Source organism: Channa argus, chromosome 19 (genome assembly GCF_033026475.1).
Source record: "Channa argus isolate prfri chromosome 19, Channa argus male v1.0, whole genome shotgun sequence".
Taxonomy (NCBI): Eukaryota; Metazoa; Chordata; class Actinopteri; order Anabantiformes; family Channidae; genus Channa; species Channa argus.
In genome coordinates this window covers 10080398-10100537 of record NC_090215.1, presented here as the reverse complement: position 1 = coordinate 10100537, position 20140 = coordinate 10080398, and the positions used below count along the sequence as shown (strand labels likewise).

The window sequence follows — 20140 nt, the reverse complement described above, 5'->3', positions numbered from 1 at the left end:
ATTTAAATATATAATCTATATAAAATCTATTTCTACTTTATTTTTATTGCCACAGTCTATCTAACTGTCTTTTTCTCTCTTGTGTGCAGGATCAAATTGTTTTACTTTGCATTTAATCTGTTTGACCTGTTGTCAAAATGTAGTTTAGATAGGCCTGTGCGTCTTTTCCTCTTTTCTAAACAAAGAATAATAAAGAAAAAAAAAAAAAACGAACAATCTCATTTGGATGATTTTAGGTGAAAACACTGTATCATATACAAAAGAATTTCCTGTCGGTCTGTCTCTCAGTTGCTCATAAAGTCCCATAAATAAATAAAATAATAAAATAAATTAATTAATCAATGCTGTAATTAATTAAAAATAAAAAAAAATCAATCTATATATTGCCACTAAGAATAATACACCTGCAGCTTTGATGTAACCCATTAGAATTATTATTGTATTCCATTGTATTTCTATAATGATTTCTACATTTATTTCATTTTACATTTATATATTTGTATATTATTTTATTTCTATTTATTCATTTTCAATTTTATTTATTTCCACAATATTTTCATATTTATTTCCACATTTAGTTATTGATATAATGTACATTTACATTTATTTTAATGTTCTTGCATGTAATTTTGTATTTGTCTGTGCGTCTTTTGGGCTCCCATACTTGCCGAATTAGCTACAAAGCAAAAACGTGCCTCACATAAACTGTTGTACGTGGACAACACTGTCACCGTGTGGACGGACAGGAGACAGCGCTGGATGCAATTGGCTGATGGCGCAGTGATGTCACTTCCTGCATATGACTTTTCCCGGGAAGGAGAATTGGCGCGGATTGTCTTGTTGTTTTCTCGAGCCTCTGTCGCCGCGTTGAGCAGCTGTCAGTGAGCAAACATTTGCAGCAAAAAAGGTAAAGCCATGGCTCCTGTGTCAAACCCAGACAAAGACGTGGACGGTGGTGAGTTTTTTTATTTCTTATTGTTTACTAGCTGACTTTAGCACAAGTGCACAAGGAAAGGGAAGGAGTTAGCTTGTTAACATATTCGCTAGCTTTCACTACTGCTACTGCTAGTGCTGTGATACGTTACACCGGTCGTCGTCGTCAACTAGCTAACAGTTTGTTAATGCTATACGTTATTGTTACAGCGAACAGCATAAGGTATTTTTTTGCTAACAGTGCGTTATCTTTAGATATGACTTAAACACCACCTCATCTTTCTGGGCCCAACGATCGTTATATACATCAATTAATCCTTATAATATTTTTAGGAACACAAAAGACAATGTCACAAACTAGCAACAGTTGTCTTCGTGTCCAAAGAAGAGCGAATGCGCCTTCGCAACTTCACTTCAGATGTGATATCTGTGGAGTATTTGTTGGGAGAAACGTCAACAACATCAAACCTGCCGCTTAGTCGTCATGTCGGTGTGTTCCTCTCCTCAGATGATGGAGGTGACACCTGTGGTCTTGCGAGGTCTCGCTCCAGGCGAGAAAAGAAGGAAAAGGGAGGGAGGAAGTCTGCGCTGGAGCAGCTTAAGAAAGCCAAGAAGGGCGAGAAGATCAAATATGAGGTAAGTAGGGCACTAAATTAGCGCACCTGACATATGTATTTGTATTTTATATATTAATGAGGGGCATTATCATTGACCCAGAAGAACTGTTTATAATTAATGGATATTTTAATAATAGTTCCTAAATCAGCTTACAATGAGTTATTACATGTGAAAACGTCTTGCATTGGCTTCTACACTGTTTAATCAGAAAAAAAGGTTGTCATTCAGGTTTATGCCAGGTTTTTTTGGACAGCCAGAACAGTTTCCTTGATTATCATGCCTCATAAAGATTTTACCCCTCTAATCCAGGCCACATGTCCCGATTAAATATCTTTCAGTTAAGAATAAAACATGCTTTAGTTTTTATCCAGCTTATGGAAGAAGAGTGTTGGGGAAAAAAAAAGCTACTTCTGCCTGTTACTAGTATAAGCTTTTATTACATGGTTATTGACATAAATAACTTTTTGAGTTTTGGCATTATAATAAAACAAACCAAAAAAAATAATTATTTGAAAAACCATAAGCAACTTTTGTTCATATATTTTTAAAAAAACTACACAGATTAGTTAACCTGAGTCTTTTTCTTTTAATTGTTCAATTATTACATGCACTTACAATAACAACACAATTTAGCTTTGTATTAGTCATGTGTTCATTGACCAAAAAGACGGCTTTCTGCTTGTTCTTTAAGGGGTTGCTTACTATTGGTTGACCAAACAGACACTAGTATATATATATATATATATATACTTCTTCTTACTGTGATCCAGTTGTGTGTGTGCTTTATAGATGGTGATGTTCAACCAGCCTTGTTGTTTTCTAGGTGGAGGATTTAACCAGTGTTTATGAGGAGGTGGATGAGGAGCAGTACTCAAAGATGGTGCGAGAGAGACAAGAAGATGACTGGATTATTGATGATGGTGAATTGCTATTTTGTCTATCCTCTAAAGAAAAATGTGTTATCGGATTGTTGATGTAATGTTCTGTTCTTTTCCCTTAGATGGAACAGGTTATGTGGAGGATGGAAGAGAAATCTTTGATGATGATTTGGATGATGATGTTGTAGAAAATAACAAAGGTAAACACCAGAACAATTTGACACTAGAAAACAGTTGTAAAATTTCTAATGTAACTGTGAGCAGGACAGTGTATAGTTCAGGTGTTCAACTATGTTGATGTTTCCAGGAAAAGTGGGTACTAAAGGAGCAGACTCAAAGAAAACTGTGAAGAAATCTGCTGTAGCCAAGACCAACACAATAAAGAGCCTCTTCATGAACAGTAATGTCAAGAGGCCTGCTGAGGTAAGTTTTTGTTGTTGTCATTCATTTGATTGTCTGCGTGCTTGTAAAATATTGTACGGCATATCTCAAGGTGTGCCCTGTGCAACCCTGTGTTTTGGTATTGTGAACAATTTTTGTATTATCTCTCTATACTGTGCCTCATCGTGTTCTTTTTGACAATCACAATTTTGCACCCAAGTTTGAAATTATACTTTTTCTGCTCTTCATCCTGCTTATTCACTGATGATTAGTGTAATTTGTTACTTGCAGAAAGATGTAGACCTGTCCAAAGATGACCTGTTAGGAGATATCTTGCAGGACCTGCACTCTGAGGTTTGTACCGTCTGACATTTAGATGTTAAGTAATGTGTTTGACATTATCTATAGGAACAGTGTGATTGCAATTAATCATAAGGTTCATGCACATTGATATTTTTGTTAAAGCTTTTAACAGATTTTACTGTATAATGAGTGAGAAGGTGCTGTCGTGGGAAAGATTTACACTAGAAGACATTATGCTTAAGCAAGGATTAGATTAAACCTTTGACTTTTTAGTAATGTCACATTCACAATACAGTTTTAGTTAATTTCTTACAGTGGTGACACTTAACCTACCTTTTCTTCAAAGCCATTTTATTATGTTGTCTGATGTGTGTGATATTTGCTTTTAATAACTGTCTTTATCTGGCCTCCCAGAAGCCCACTATTCTGACTCCTCCGCCAGTGGTCACGCTAAAGAAAAAGAAGTCTCTAGGATCACCCATGAATCCTTTTTCCATCAAACCTCAGGTTCCAAAGGTGGTGTTTAACTCATGAATTTCTGCTGCAGTTATGAAAATTCTTTGGGATCTGTAAATATGCATCTGTAAACTCAATTGTGAAATGTGTCGCTTCTGTGATACTAGGAGTCCCCCTCAGCAACGGCTTTAAAGGCCAAGGTTACTAAGCCTTCACCTTCTGACACAACCCCGAGGCCGTCACCCCGTCTTCCTCCCTTCACACCTGCTTTTCCTGTGGAGAAACACAAGGCAAAAGTGAAGGAGCCAGAGGAAGAGGATGGTAAGGAGGACAAATGATTTAGAAAACATGTTAGGTTTGAAACAATCTGTTTTTGGGGAAAAAAGAAAACACACTCACCTTAAATGACAATGTCTTTCTTAGTAAATGATCCTGAGATGTGTGATGGGGTGGATTTTGATGAGCCGATGGAAGTTGGACTTGAGGATGAGAGGCCTGCAGCCACAGAAGATGCAGATCCTGAACTGAAAGCAGCAGCAGCAGCAGCAGTTGTTAAATTAGAGCCCAAAGCTGAGCCTCAGGATCCTCTTCTTTTGTGAGATCTTATGCTTAAATTGGCACTGCTTTCTCAGAATACATATATTTCTTTGAAGGCTGGAATTACATTTTCCTGTCTGTCTGAAACTGCTGCTAAAAGGAGCAGAAAGACTTTTCTTTAGTGTAATGAATCTTTCAAATGTTTGGGCATCTTTGTACTGGTCTGGCAGGATAACAAGCTCTTGGGATCAAGAGGACAGCGGAGTCAGCGAGGCTCCGGCAGAGGTACAGGTCGACTCCAGCCAACTGCCACTGGTGGAAGGGGGAGACGGGGAGCAGGTTTTCCGATTTTATTGGCTGGATGCATTTGAAGATCCTTATAGCCAACCAGGCAAGACATATTTACACTTGAAGCGCAATATGTAACTGCTATGCTTCATGTAACATAACATCCCAAATATCCTGTTGAAGTTCTAGTGTGAAAGAGATTTTAATTGTGCCCTAGGTGTTGTATACCTGTTTGGAAAAGTGTGGATTGAGTCTGCAAAGTCTCATGTCAGCTGCTGTGTTACTGTCAAAAACATTGAAAGGACAATGTACCTCCTTCCTCGTGAATATGTAAGTCTTCTGCTCCTGTCGCACAATAAGTAAATTCCTTGCATAGGATTGTTTATTGGTTCCTCTAATCATGGGAGCTTTTCTATACTGAGCATTAAAAAAATGACCCTTCTCTTTCTTGAGTTAGATAAAGCTACTATTGTTTCTTATTACAAATTCTCAATTGTTTTCATTGATTTTCCTTCACAAAATCGTAAAATGTCTCAGTACGAAGTTTTATTTTGCTGTGATCTAAAAACCCAAAATGATATCATCACTCAACACATTGCTTTCTGTAGGAATACTGTTAAGTGTTTCTTTGTGTTTTATTCACCAGAAAGTCAACCCCAAGACTGGGGAGGTGACAGACACTCCTGTAGGAATGATGGATGTCTACAAAGAGTTCAACGAGCTCTCAGAGAAATTTAAGATCATGAAATTCAAGACCAAGGTCAGTGGCAACCCCACTTGAGCCCTTTCTGACAGAGGACACAATGACAAGATGGCATGTTTTAACTTGTTCATTTGCGTCCTTTGTTTGTGTTTCTGTCTGCAGAAAGTAGATAAGAACTACGCATTTGAAATTCCTGATGTGCCAAGTCAGTGCGAGTATCTGGAAGTCCGATATTCTGTGAGTCGGCATGGATATGTATCATTTCTAGATCGTCAAGGGTTCTAAATGTTTTTGTAGAAAACCCCTTTATCTGATTGGTAAATGTTTTTTTTTTTACAGGCTGACTTCCCTTCGCTACCTTCTGATCTTAAAGGGGCAACATTCTCCCACATTTTTGGAACCAACACTTCGAGTCTGGAGCATTTTCTCCTTAGCAGAAAGATCAAAGGGCCTTGCTGGTTGGACATCCAGACACCACGTAAGGAGGGCATCTAGCATTTTTATAACTAAATAAAACTGTATTTAGTTTTATATATTTAACATACTATTTCAGGATGTCATTATAAATCCCCTGAGAAGGAGTAATTCTGTGTAAGCTGTCAGAGCAGCTGATATGGGATTATTATTTTTACACAACACAAACCCCTGGATATATTCTCTACTAATGACTCCACTGCATCTTTGTTAGAGCTGATCGGTCAACCGGTCAGCTGGTGTAAAGTGGAGGCTCTGGCCCTGAGGAGTGACCTGGTCACTGTGGTCAAGGATCTGCCACCTCCACCTGTCACTATCATGTCCATCAGCCTGAAGACTATCCAGAACTCCAAAACGCATCAAAACGAGGTCAGAACACTGTCAGCTGTGTACACAATCCTCATAACTACTCAACAAGGCATTTTTTGCCAAGTGATAAATTGAAGAAGTATAATTATTAAGCTGTTTAGCAATGTTTTGTGAGTCAGTGCCTGATCCACTGATTTCTCTGCAGATTGTGTCTCTTGCTGCACTTGTTCACTACCAGTTCCATATGGATAAAGCTCCACCTCAACCTCCTTACCAGACCCACTTCTGTGGTGAGTTATTTTTTTAATTGTTATTGGGGTTTTTTTCCCCTATATTGCATAAGTTAAATCTAAATTAATTGCGGAAACATGTAGGAAAAATGTTGTTTCTCACACAAACCCCAGTTTTAAGTTTATTCTGTAGAAAAACCTTCAGCCATATTGTAATGTGATCAGATACCATATTTTTCAGCACCTGAAATTCAATGTATTTTTTATTTATTAATTCTTTATTTTTTCCAGTTGTAAGTAAACCAGCTGATTGTATCTTCCCCTACGACTTCAAGGAGGCTGTCAGGAAGAAGGTCAGTTGCTGCATGGAAGGAAGAACTTTGCTGGTGTTTTATGTTTCCCGAGCAATTTTAATTAAACTTTAATTAAACCTTATTTAAAGATTTTATTATAGCTGATGTAGAGAATATTTTAACCACTAGGCCACTTACCCACCCTTTATGTAATTATGTGACTCCTCTCTTTTAGAATGGTAAGGTGGAGATTGCTGCTACAGAACGGACTCTGCTCGGCTTCTTCTTAGCCAAGATGCACAAGATTGATCCTGATGTGTTAGTGGTGAGTAGTAAATGTTGCATAATTGTAGATATTTCTCTAAATTGTTTAATGCCCCTATATAAAACCAACGATACACAGAAAGCAGAGAGGTTTTCATCAGGATTAAAAACTAGCAAACTGACGGTTTATCTCGATTTCCTACAGGGTCATGACATCTTCGGGTTTGACCTGGAAGTGCTTCTGCAGCGAATCAACGTGTGCAAGGTTCCACACTGGTCTAAGATCGGACGCCTCAGAAGGGCCAACATGCCCAAATTAGGGGTAAGAAAAACAAAATAGAATGGGAGTAAGTTGTTTTGTTTCCATATCATCATTAAACATTTGTGTTGTCATTCTGCAGGGCCGTGGTACCTTTGCAGAGAAGAGTGCCACCTGTGGCCGCCTAGTGTGCGACGTGGAGATCTCGGCCAAGGAGCTGATTCGCTGCAAAAGTTACCATCTGACTGAACTGGCTGCCCAGGTGCTGAAGATGGAGAGAATCACTGTCCCCCAGGAGGACATAAAGAGTCTGTACAGGTAGATAACACTCATCTAGCAGTACCTTCTTTGGTCTGTTGTAACTGCTAGTTTACAAAAAAAAAGTATAACTGCTCCATCTCTTTTCAGCACCTCTCCTCACCTGCTCTACCTGTTAGAGTTAACTTGGACAGACGCTAAGCTGATCCTCCAGATGATGTGTGAGCTCAATGTGTTGCCACTGGCACTACAAATCACCAGCATTGCTGGAAACGTCATGGTAACACACAATAACACTGTTTTCAATATTAAACATTAACCAGCCAGTCACTGCAAGAATAAAATCTGCCTTTTAAAACTTACAAATGTCAGCACTGCTAGAATTTTTTTTTTTTTAAGAAACTACACACATTTCAAACACATGAAAGTGCAAAGGAAAATATATTTTTTTAGGTTTTTATTAAGGCTTTGAGCCAGTGTGTTTCAGGGAGAGCTATAAAATGCAAATCAGATTGGTAAGATGACTTGTCTGACAAGCCGAGTTTGACTCCTTTTACTTTGTTGAAGTTATTTGCCTTCTTCCTGCCTCTTCTCTGCAGTCCCGCACACTCATGGGAGGTCGCTCTGAGAGAAATGAGTTCCTATTGCTTCATGCCTTCTATGAAAAAAATTATATTGTCCCTGATAAACCCTCCTTCAAAAAGGCCCAGACGGAAATGGTGAAGATGCACACGAACACTCACATGGCTTTTTCTTTTCTTTTTTAACTAATGTAATCACATATAACACATTTTTGCTGCTCTTTCCCCTTTGTTCCTGTGTCTCAGCTCGAGGGGGAAGAAGTCGTGGATGCCGGCAAAGGAAGGCGTAAGAAAAAGGCAGCGTATGCTGGAGGTCTAGTGCTGGATCCTAAAGTTGGTAAGTGTTAGTCCTTGGTTTGAATTGTTTATTTTTTATTTCTATGCATTTGCTGTGAGTGTAACTGTGTGCACATTTCTATAACCTCCTTCTATATTTGCTAGGTTTCTACGATAAGTTTGTCCTCCTGCTTGACTTCAACAGCCTGTATCCATCAATCATCCAGGAATTCAACATTTGTTTCACCACAGTACAGAGGGAAGCTTACAACACACAGAAGAAGAACGAGGTGTGTTCGTTGTCTGTTCTGTCTTTGTTTTGGGGTAAAACAATGATGACGTGGTTTTCTACTGATACAATTATCCAGAACTAAAAAGCTTTATGATCCAGGTCTCACAGAGAAGTTCCTGCTCATTTCTAACTCTTGTTTCTATGGTAACAGGAGGACGAACCAGAGGAGGTTCCCGAGATTCCCGATTCCAACCTGGAAATGGGAATCCTGCCGAAGGAAATAAGGAAGCTTGTTGAGCGGCGTAGACAAGTCAAACAGCTGATGAAACAGCAAGACCTCAACCCTGATCTCTACCTGCAGGTAAACACTAACACAAGTAGCTGAAACACACAGTCTGAGAGATACAAACCAAATGTCTACTTCTAACTTTCTTCTGTTTATAGTTTAATGACTAACACATGCAGTATAAAATTAAGTCTACTAAAAATATCCTGAAGCTTGAAAGGACTTGAAAGGACAGGACTAACTGTGTAGCCTGTTCCTGTCAGTGTAGAGAGTTTGGATTTGGGTCACAGTAATTTCAGAAACCTTTCAAACCACAAAGGCATCCTGATGTGCACAGGCTTTATATGTGGTGGCCTAATGTGTAGAACATCAGGCTGGGATGCAGAAGTCTCAAAGTTAAAATTACAGCCCATGCAAGGTGTTTCCTTGAGTGAGACATTCATGCCTGTGGCTGCCCACTGCTCTGGGGGTTAAATGCAGAGGACAAATTTCATTCTAACATGTATATGTACTCAGTGGAGAAAAAAAGCATCTATACTTGAATAATGTTGCCACCAACATTCACAGATTGAGATCCATTTAAAAATGAAGGCTTTGATCAGATACATTTTAGTTCAGCATGTGTGTAAATGTTTAGCACACCCATGTATATTCCAGTAGGCTTTATGTAGAAAACGGTCTCATCCACTCAAAGATGAGACCTTTTTTGTCATCTCTGTTTTTTTTTTTCTTTTAGCAGTGAAGTAAAATCTACACTACCAAATAATCAAACCTTAAGGTTTTCATCAGATTGAGAAATCCTTAGCTCTGTTTGCTCTAATTTCAATGCGTCTGTCCCTCAGTACGACATCCGTCAGAAGGCTCTGAAGCTGACTGCTAACAGTATGTATGGCTGCCTGGGATTCAGCTACAGTCGCTTTTATGCCAAGCCACTCGCCGCACTTGTCACACACAAGGGTAGAGAGGTGAGTCAAGCACTCGCATATACAGCTTGTACACAATGATTCTCCAACCTTTATGGATGTCCAAAGGTTTATTAGAAATTAAGAAATTACAAACCTGTCAGTCACCCACAATGATGTCTTGTGATTTTTACTCTGGACTTACTTAGTGCCAACAACCAAGCTTGATAGAAATAAAAATGCTTCAGTTTTTATCCACAGGGGGGTGCTCTTACATCATTTTCCACTTCACAACCCACTTCTCTCTCATTTTCTTGAAGACTTAGTCCTCACATCCAGTTTCTTTCTTGGGTTTGTTGTGTCTCACATTTAATCTTTCTCTCTACAAAATTATCTCTTTCTGTAAAACCCTGTGTCCTTCCCCATTTTAAGTATGGTCATTCCTCCAAGTCAGTTTTGTCAGTGTAAGAGACCTGTTGTAGTCTCATTGATATTAGCAGTAATGTGTAAGTATTGTACAATATAATGCCAGAGAAACATGCATGAAAATCATTCTGGTCATGTCCGTTTGTGTAATGACTTCTTTCAACACACACAAATTGACAACATGAGCATGCACACTTAATAAACTGGCGCAAAGTGGCATGTGTGCTGCATGACATAAATGGCTAAATGTGGTATCGTAACTCAACACCACACACATGCACTCTCTCACCATTTCAGCGGTAGTACTCATGTTAATTTAATGAGCTCTAACAGTACACATCCTCAGCAGAGGCGTCAGGATTTGCCTCAGGGGAGTCCTTTATTAAGATCCCCTTACACGCTCATTGTGTCCCCTAATAGAGGGCAGGGCAGTAACTCTGTGTGTGTGTTTGTTATTTTGTCGGTCCCTTTGTACTTACAGTCATGCTCGCTGTTCAGCTGACAGAACTACATTCTAAAAGAATGTAGTGTGTGCATTTGATTTGTTGTTACAGGTGGCAGTTTCTCTACCTCTACACTTGTATCATTGTCAGCAGCCAGCGGTGGATGGGTTAATTATATTTTCCCTCCTCCTTGCTTTGCTTAATCCAGAAAGCCTCAATAGTCTCAAACAAGAAGCAGGCTGCATTGCTACTATATCTGTCTTAGCTTTGTGTAGTTGTGTTCACTAAATAATGTGAATTATTCCAGCTGATCGAAGTCTTTATTCCTGGTTTTAAAGAAAATGGCACAAAATACAATGCATTCCATACTGGTGATGTTACAATATTTTGTCATTGTCTTGGACTGACTAACTTTTCCTGCCTGTTTCTGTCTTTCTTTCTTTCTTTTTTTAACTGATGCTATAACTAGTCATCAAAAGAGGGTCACAAATATTTCTTTATAGTTTAATATAAACAAGGACAAACAAAAAGGGCCCTAAAATTGCTAGACACTGGAGTTATAGCAGCTTTTATTCAAACAGTAATAACCTTTTATACATTTAAAGCCACTCTACCGATGGAGTGGCCTCGCCTGCGAAATTTTCTCAGCCTTCTTCAGTTACCCAGTGGGCTGATGAGACGGTAAACAAATTGGATTGTATTTTATTAGGACTTCACTGCATTAGTGCTTTGAATACAGTGGCGAGTGATATGAAAGACCGGAGAGACGTGCATTAAAAGGTCATCAGTCAGATCTGTACATGGCATGGTCTTTAACCCGCTGATGTAGCAGGAGATCCAGCTTTGCACGATCTTAGTGTTGTGTTTACTTTGTATCTATGATCCTAGACACAAATCTATTTATACTGCATGTTATGTGTTTGGGGAGAGTGCAACATCAACACAACCGGAAAGTCCGATTGTAAATAAGAAATGTTGTTCAGGATAAGTAAGTACTCTCCAAAATGAGTTTTAGCAAAACAGAGCAGTTTGTTTGAATTCATATGTAAGTGTAAGCCAAGTAGTTCTTGGTAGTTTCCGTCCGCAGTGAACCACAAATGCCAGTGGGCATTTATAGATGGGTTTCTAGTGTACTTGTGGGTATTGGCGTTTGTATCTCCCCTGCCCCCATTTTAATCGTCTCATTTGCACTCTACTTTCATGTCATGATTTAGGAGGCTTTTTTATTTTTGTAATTGTAACACGTACACCAAGCACTTCTCTGTCCACACTGTAAATCCACCCTCCAACCCCTCAACGCGTTCCTTTCATCTGTTTGGACAAATGTCTCGGTGAATGTGCATGTGTTCTGTGTATTTATTGATTGGCTTGGCTCTATTCTATCTCTCACTCTAGTTTTAATTGAGGCCTAACCCCCCTGTGGTTGTCCGCATCGGGCCAGGGGCCACAGTGGTTTCTTAGCCTGGTAAGGGTTCAGATGAGTAGGCTTAGAGGGGGGATGACAGACCCTTGGCAGATTTTCCAAGTCAAGAGGGGAAATGCCCCACTTAGCCCTCCTCCTGACTCTTATGTGTGTTTCTTGAGTATGTCTTCCATCTGTCTGTGTCGGCATTTATGTGTTGATGCGCGTGTGTGTGTGTTTGTGTGTGTGTGTGTGTGTGTGTGTGTGTTATTTCTCATCCATATGTGTGCACAAGTGCTACTGGCCGAACTCTGCCCTTTGTCGGGCAACCATTTGTTGTGGCCCTCCTCTGTACTGGTATGTGTGGGTATTAAGGGAGGGGGGGATGATGGGTATTAAGGGGAAGGTGAAGGTTTAGGATTACACAGCCGAGGGTCCACCACAGATTGATGACCCCCTCAACCCCTCAGCGTTATTTTGGGGTCTTTTGTATGTTCGCCAGAGAAACCAGTATATGAAACACACACAGCTCATTCACATGTGGTTATAATGGGCTGATAAATGCCTTTGTCACACCAGGAAGACTTTTATTGTTCGCTGACCACTTGCTGGTGGAGCCTCGACTTCATCTGACAGTTTTATTTGGCAAACTAAGAGGACTGAACTAAGATGAATTTTCTCTTAAGGGCTGGTAGAGAAGGTATCAGTTGCAGGAAAAACTCTGCACCATTTGGCTGCTTGTTGGTGTTAATTTCACATCCTAATGTTAATGTTGCTGGTATTAGTAAATAGAGAAGTGTCTGTTTTCTGTCTGTCAGTCAGCAGCTCCACAAAAGCAGCTTTGCTGAAGTGTAGTTTTTCTTTCCTTGAGTGTTTTTTTTTAAATTGTAATCAGGGCACAGAATGATGAGAAGCTGTTTTTGGATGCCTCCATTTTTGACATGCTCTGGTTTAAAGGGCATGTTGACTTTATCTTGTCTCTGATCACAAAATCTGTGTGTATGTGGTAGTGTCTATGTCCTCTTAATTGAGTGACGCTAACAACAGTGGCCAGTGGAAGTCGCTGATTGTTGCGGAACGCAGATTAGTTCAACCTTCGACCCCTTTGCCAGCAAATCTGACAACCATTAGCAGGTGTGTGTGTCAGGATGGAGGATGACTCCTGAAAGCCATTCTGCTGTAATTGAGTCTCTGTCCTTGTGTTTAAAAACAGCCTGACAGGAGCTCGTAGTTGACATTATTGGATGGCATGCACAGTGAAGGATGGAAGCGGGCTTGGATAACAGAGCCAAGGGTGTATAGAGGTCAAAGTTTGGCTTAGGTTAAATCTCTTTATGTACCTGAGTGTGTGGTTATAATGAAGTCTAAGTAAATATTGTGTCCAAGTGTGGCCCTGATTTGTCTTTTTGGTCTCAAGGATCGCAAACCATTTCCCTAAATTAGACACAGGAATGCCTAAAGCAACTGTATCATATCTCATTTGTGTGTTTATGTGGTAGTCTGTCCCACTACCATCAATGACAATGTATCAGAATATATGGTTGCCTTTTTTCTTTCATTCAAAGTCTCCGTCGCTGCTGCTCTCTCAGAATCATATGGGTCACTTTTACATTTCCCTGAATTAGATGTAAGAATACACAAGCCTGCTTACACTGTGTGGGTTTGTGTATGCATGCTTGTGTCTGGGGAAATGAGGGCTGCATGTTTCCATGGTCCTGTAGTCCTCCTAAAGAGCTGGCTTTACTCCTGATCGGAGTGGACTTAACAAATAGTCACATGGGAGCAGTGCTGCTATTTTGGCTGCATTAGCTTGTCTGTGAGGCCTGACAGTGGACAGAACACAGTTTCAGAGTCTAAACTGCAACTTTAGTAACACTTACTAATGAGGCCATGTGAGACCAGGCTAATGGCAGGGATTATAATTGATAATGGATTGGTCTGACATCTGCTGTCTTTATCAGGGTCACTGATGGAGTTGTAAATGAGAGGATAATTAGTAAATGGTTTAAAGTGACTTGGCAAGAAGATGATACATATGTTCACTTCTGTTAAAACCCTGAAATTTGTTCCAGGTAGTGAAGCTAATGAACTTGATCGTCTAATAGCGTTTTAATATTAAGGAAAATGCATCAGCATGTTTTTTGTATCTTCTGATTCCAGTTTAATTGTGCAATTGTTTCTGTTCTGTAATTATCAGTGTCAAGTGACAGGAAAATTAGTGAATGTCTATTTTGAGAATTTATTAATTTCACGACGCATTAATCAAGTAAAAAATCCCAATATATTTACAAAAAGAACTGATAGGAATGTTAAATGTTAATTTAACATTTTTAATCTCTTGCTAAATTGATCATTGAAAACGATTTATTCCTTACAATCATAGACTGGTTTTAAGTGGTTAACTATTTCTTCTGAATGTAGGACCTGATCTTAAAGAAGGGTGGTCTCAAAGCACATAAAAAAAAAACAAAAACAAAACTTGTTCTTATTCTTATTTGACTACCTTCAAGTCAGAAGCAAAGCTGTCCCATTACAGCCATGTTACCAGTTATGTGTCACTTTTTTCTATTATGCCATGCACTGTTACTTAGGGCTGAGTGTTGTAAAAAATTGTGTAACACTGTTACCAATACCAATACAGACTCCTTTACTGCAATACACGTCCCTGTAATAGAAAAATAGTCATTGATCATAGGGTGAAATTTAAAGAAGAATTAAGAAATTATAAATCAGTCACTATCACTTACTGATCCTCTAAATGTTTCACTTTAACTGGGCTTCATCCACCAGCTGCCCATTTTTTTGTTTTGTTTTGTTTTTTTTTTTACATTCATGTTCTCAAAATTTTTGTTGCCTATGTGCTCTCACTGTCAGTGCCATAAAAGTGTTAAAAATGTACAACCGTACCATATAAATAAGTTCCTTGTACCTTCTGAAGGTCCAGGGACTACTGGTACATGGCCTGTAACATTAAACATTGCTAAAGATCAACGGCGTTCGGCTTGTCCCTTCAGGGGTCGGCACAACGGAACACGTTCCACACGTTGGTTTGGCGTGCATTTTTACGCTGGATGCCCTTCCTGTCACAACCCTCCCATTTTTGTCCAGGCTCAGGAACACACCTGGTTGGGTCACACCTGGTTGAGTAGGATTCGATCCTGTGGTCTTCTGGATCCCAACCCAAAGCTCTACCACTTAACAGTGGTAGAGCTAACTACTCTGCACTTTAAAAAACCCACCGACACACCGTCACCGTGTGTTATGCCTTTGATAAATCAGTGAGTTGGAGCATTAATCAATTGAAGATTTGTGAACTGTGTCTGTGTTATACTTTTTGTTTAAGAAATATTTGCTGTATCTTTGGTGCATGAGACTGGAGCTCCTATGTTCCTGATTCACCTGTTATATCACTTCAATGAACCCTCTTCACTGACACATTACTTCTTTACCTGACAGTATTTAGAACATTAATGTATGTAGTAACATACTACAATGTGTCTTGTCCAACTATTGAAGTATTATGTTTTAAATTAACAATTTCTTTTGTCTATTTGATCATAGCCAGTGGTATTAAATCAGACACAGCTTTACAACAGATTGACCCTCCCAGCACTGGACATTAGAAAATAGCTATGGCCTCTGCTGGGACATGTGTGTATGTGTCTTTGCCTTTGCATGGAAGTGAAATCATTTCAGTAAATGGATGCGTGTGTGCACATGAGGCAGGGGAGCAACCATAAATCTTTTATACATCTCCAGTCCGTCTTTGTGTTTGTGCATCTGTGTGCATGTATACTCATGCGTCCTGTGTACATGTTGTGCGTATGATGCCCCCCCCTGCTCTAACAGCGGTGTGTTCCTCCACAGGTGCTATTTCAGTCAGCCGACTGTCATCCCAAAATGCTTTTCAGCTGAGTGCTTTTCAAAACAATCGTCATTGGTGCCCCAGGCTCTTTTTACAAGGGCTCTCTGCCGCACTGAGGTTTAACATGCCGCCTCTGATCTCCTGATCAGCGGAGGGGTGTATGGTATTCAGGAGGTGGGGGGGGGGTGCTTGGATGCCCCTTTGTCTGCTTATCAATCTGCCTGTCTTTATTTGCTCTCCCTTCAATCTTTGCCACTCAGAAAAACAGTTGAATCAACAATAATTTTCTTACTTAAAATGACACCCTGGCAAAAGACAGACAATATTTTGGTGATAAGGTCTGATTGAAATAACAAAATACTTCAGTGTCATAACAACAAGACACAAATCTCCCTAATAGATAAAGCCAACAAATGGCTGAGCAACAGCTGGGATCAGGCAGTTATCACTACAAGGCTGAGCCACTTATTTATTAGAATGACATGGGCCAATAACACAGAGCTCTTGGCTACAACTCTTGTACTCAAATACATGAGAAAATGTTAAAAGCACTTTTACAAGGTTTGCTAAGTCAAACAGTGGGAAAGTGCAGATTTGACATTGAGAGGTCTGTGTATTAATATAGGAATTTAAGTGGTTTTGTAAAATTAACAAATCTCATATTCATTGCACCTTTTCCAACTTGTTTGTTCTGGAAATTTGTGCTTGTCAACTGGATAAGATTTGTTATTTATCATGGACCTGTGCTCCTGTAGTTCTTCGGTTACTTGGTGGCAGCTTTCAGTGTTACAGACTATGGCAGCACCACTTAACCAAACTACATCTCTTAGCAACTTTGGCAGGGGCAGGTGCCCTGAAGTTAGAGTGTTGGGTACATTATGTTTTAAAAATGGGGAGTACAAAGAAAAATGTCACCTCTAAGCTCTGCACGTCAACCCTGAAACACTGTAAGAACACAAGGACTCACCACAGCGCTCGCATTTACTATTGGTGGGACTGAAACTGTAGCTACAAACTATAGCTTCTCGAAGATGTTGTCTGCTGCAAGTTGCAGGTTTATTTTAAAATGTTTTAAGCACTTTTCAGTTTTGTGGAACAGCAGTTTTTTCTGTGTCACACAGTTTAAAAGGCACAATGTACAGTCGGTATTGAAGACTGTTTACCTTTTGATGAAGCAAACTCCCATGATTTTTCCTCTTTGTTCTTGTTCATTTGGTTTGCACACCAACAATCTGCTGACTCTGGGTGTGAAAACAGCAGATGAACCATATCTTCATGATATGGTAAATATGTAAACTATCGTGAATGCAGAAGTTATTAAACTACTGTGGTTGTAAACTGTCATTGAAAAATCCCTGTTTGGTTACCTCAGTGAGATCATATAATCCAACTCAATTCAACTTTATTTATATAGCGCCATCTCACAGCCAGGTCATCTCAAGGCACTTTACAGAATAAAGTCAAGACTATAAAGATGTATAGAGAAAACCCAACAATTCCCCCTTGAGCAAGTCCTAACAGTGGAGAGGAAAAACTCCCTTTAACGAAAGAAACCTCGAGCAGTACCTGGCTCAGGGTGGGCCACCATCTGCCTTGACCAGTTGGGGTGAGTGGAAAGTAGAGAAAGAAAAGAAAAGAGCAACAAAAAGAAACAACAAAACATTGGGGAGATTGGTAGGACCAGTAGGTGAACACTAGGAAAACATATCGCTCCAAAGCTGGGGACACCTGCAGAAAAGGACAGAGAGATGGAGACAGAGAGGGAGAAAGACAACTACAGGAGGAGAAACACACAAAGTCATTGTCATTCAGTGGTGACAATTGTGAGAGGAGAGAGGGACAAGTGGAGGAAAGGAGCTTAGTGCATCGGGGGGTGGGTCCCCCATCAGTCTGAGCCTATAGCAGGATGACTATAACTAACTATAAGCTTTATCAAAGAGGAAGGTTTTAAGCCCAGACATAAAAGTAGTCCAGAACTAAATGGAAACACAGCCTTTTTTTTTTTTTCTGTTCTGACTTGTTTCACCTAATTTGAAAAACGCTGTGGTTTAACAGGAGCAACACTGTTTCAGCATATCCTTCAGTAATGAGTAATAAGATTGGCAGAGGGTAAAGCTTTTTCAGTTGTTTGCCCCACTATGAGAGGCATGCATTGTGGTGACGAGTGTAGTCATCAGAGGAAAGACATACACATGCTCTTTTTAACCCCCCTGAGTACATGTGTTTGCATTGGTGCATTATAGTATGTGTGTGTTGGTATGCATTTAAAGAATAAGACACGCACACATTCCAGCGTCATGGTCAAATGACTTGTCTTTCTCACGGTTCATTACTTAAAATGGTCCATACTGCTGGAACTGACAGCATATGGAAAACTTGTCTAAATGAGTCCACACATGAATTACATCAACACATTCTCACCTCGCCTGTCCCCCTCCCTTCCCCTCACCCTGTTCTCTCTGTCTCTCTTCCTACATCTCTCTATTCATCGCATCTGTGCTTTTTCTTAGGTCTGTTCTCTGATCATTACAGCCACGCTCCTTTTACTGAGGAAGCTCTCTGTTTAACATCTGTATAAGAAGTCACTCAAACCCAAAACAACATGATTTCAGAGACCACCAAGACAGTGAAATATGAACTAGAAGTCTAATATGATCAACAGATCTGTGGGTTTGAGGGCTTATCAATCGCTAAAACATTGTATAGTGACTAACAATCCTACAAAAACAGGATTTAACACTAGATTATTCCAGCAGCAACGATTTATTTAATGTAAGAAAATCTACAAAGAGTGGTGCTAGAAAAGTTTAAGTTTATGGTTTTCTTTTGTTTTTGCATAAGTGCGACTAAAATGTGATTAGATTTTCACCTAGATAAAGGGATTCAAAATAAGCAAATGAGACCCAGAATATGTACTTATTAATTTATCTTACTAACCCAATCAACCAAGTATTTGTGTATATCATCAGTATGTGAACCTTAAAGATTGTCAGTTAGTGTGATGGGGAAATTTAAGTCATTCAGGCTTGAGTCCATTAGGTCCTGCCTTATTAAAAGAAGAGAAATCTGGCTCTTCACTATCAAAGTCTGATCTTGACACAGATTTGTGGAAGTGTGTCACAGCTCAAATAAGGGAGATTTCTGAAGATGTAGGAACAAGACTTTGTGACCGTACCCAACTGGAATGAGCTACGAGAGAACTTCTAAAGAGTTTGGACAGTCAGGCAGATCGTGTACAAATGGAGAATGATCAACACCATTGTTACCCTTCTCATGAGTGGTCAACAAAGGGCAAGTAGTGTGATAGTCTGGGAGGTCACAGGGAACCACTAGATTAAATCTGCAATTTTCCACACTATATGAATTAATATAATTTTTGTCATTTGTTTGATTCGGTTCCATTTTGTCTAATTTTAGGACTTCTGTATAAATCTGACTACATTTAAGGTCGTATTTAAGCAGCAAATCTAAAGCGTTCACAAACTTCTAGCTATTTTTTTAAGCAGCCCGCACCTTTAAGTCCACTTTGAAATAGGGGTCCTGGTGGGTCAGTCGTAGAACATTGGTTTGCAATACAGAAGGCAGCAGGTTCAGATCCCACCCCACCAGGTGTGGTCCCACTAAGTCCGAGCCCGGACCAAAAAAAAAAGAAAAATGGGATGGTTGAAGCAGGAAGGACATCCCACATAAAAACACATGCCAAATAAATGTGTGAAACAAGTTCCACTGTGGCGACCCCTGAAAGGAAAAGCCGTTGAAGTTATTACAGTGCAGATAGTTTTGCTCTGTATTTCTGAACTCAAACTTCTTTTGTTCTAAGATTTGTTTTATCATCTTCTTCTCTGTTCTCTGTGCAAAGTTAGCTAGTCATTTTATCTGCATCAAAGCTCAACAGCACAATTCAGTGTGATTGTGTTTGGGCCAAGTTTTACATGTGTGTGTGATTGTGAATGTGTGTTTGTATTTGTGGTGAGACCTTGACCTTGACTGCAGTCCCTAATGGAGGGGGCTGCTCAGTCAATGATTCAAACTCCCCCTGCCGCACACTGGTATGCATCAGCCCATAAAGCATGCTTAAGTCCCACTCTGGTTTCAGGGAGTGGAGGCCCCCCCGTATCGCCATTGCCAGACCCTGCCCCTTCCTCACACTCTGAAATAGCCACGTCCTTGTCCCCACATAGAGCACAGTGCGAGTCGTGGTGTGTATATATGTGGCCGTAGTTGATTGAGGACCAGATTGCTGGTGACAGGTCACACTGAGTTCCATCCCTCTGACCCCCCCCCCCCAGATTAGCGACGCAAAGCGCCCACCCAAACCTCCCCTCAAGTGGAGTCACACCTGTTAGGATCCCTCTGCTCCTTAGATCTCCCTGTCTTTTACACACACACATACACACACACACACACACACACACACACACACACACACATTGGGCGACCTGCGTTAACAGAATTCTCTTATTTGTCTGTCACTCACTCTGCGGGTGATAAAGGCCATTATGTGTCATTAAGGTGTGTGTGTGTGTGTGTATTGCCCAGCTAA

At 40.0% G+C, this 20140-nt stretch overlaps 1 protein-coding gene across 2 annotated transcripts in view; it reads left to right on the top strand.

Annotated features, from left to right (window-relative positions):
- Positions 1–706: 706 nt before the first annotated feature.
- The window catches only part of pola1 (polymerase (DNA directed), alpha 1), a 48293-nt gene continuing 28859 nt past the window's right edge, over positions 707–20140 (top strand). Inside the window, exons 1-26 of one of the 2 annotated variants that reach the window (XM_067486965.1) lie at positions 707–955; positions 1442–1569; positions 2375–2471; positions 2552–2629; positions 2737–2852; positions 3102–3164; positions 3528–3629; positions 3737–3890; positions 3993–4164; positions 4337–4497; positions 4612–4724; positions 5041–5154; positions 5260–5334; positions 5437–5575; positions 5786–5940; positions 6086–6170; positions 6402–6463; positions 6639–6728; positions 6873–6989; positions 7069–7244; positions 7335–7464; positions 7784–7903; positions 8012–8102; positions 8207–8331; positions 8485–8634; positions 9402–9524. In XM_067486965.1, the coding sequence (XP_067343066.1) occupies positions 916–955; positions 1442–1569; positions 2375–2471; positions 2552–2629; positions 2737–2852; positions 3102–3164; positions 3528–3629; positions 3737–3890; positions 3993–4164; positions 4337–4497; positions 4612–4724; positions 5041–5154; positions 5260–5334; positions 5437–5575; positions 5786–5940; positions 6086–6170; positions 6402–6463; positions 6639–6728; positions 6873–6989; positions 7069–7244; positions 7335–7464; positions 7784–7903; positions 8012–8102; positions 8207–8331; positions 8485–8634; positions 9402–9524 (2976 nt within the window). In that variant the 5' untranslated portion in view covers positions 707–915. The remainder of the gene's footprint in view (positions 956–1441; positions 1570–2374; positions 2472–2551; positions 2630–2736; positions 2853–3101; positions 3165–3527; positions 3630–3736; positions 3891–3992; positions 4165–4336; positions 4498–4611; positions 4725–5040; positions 5155–5259; positions 5335–5436; positions 5576–5785; positions 5941–6085; positions 6171–6401; positions 6464–6638; positions 6729–6872; positions 6990–7068; positions 7245–7334; positions 7465–7783; positions 7904–8011; positions 8103–8206; positions 8332–8484; positions 8635–9401; positions 9525–20140) is intronic. The other variant, XM_067486964.1, reaches the window with a different exon arrangement.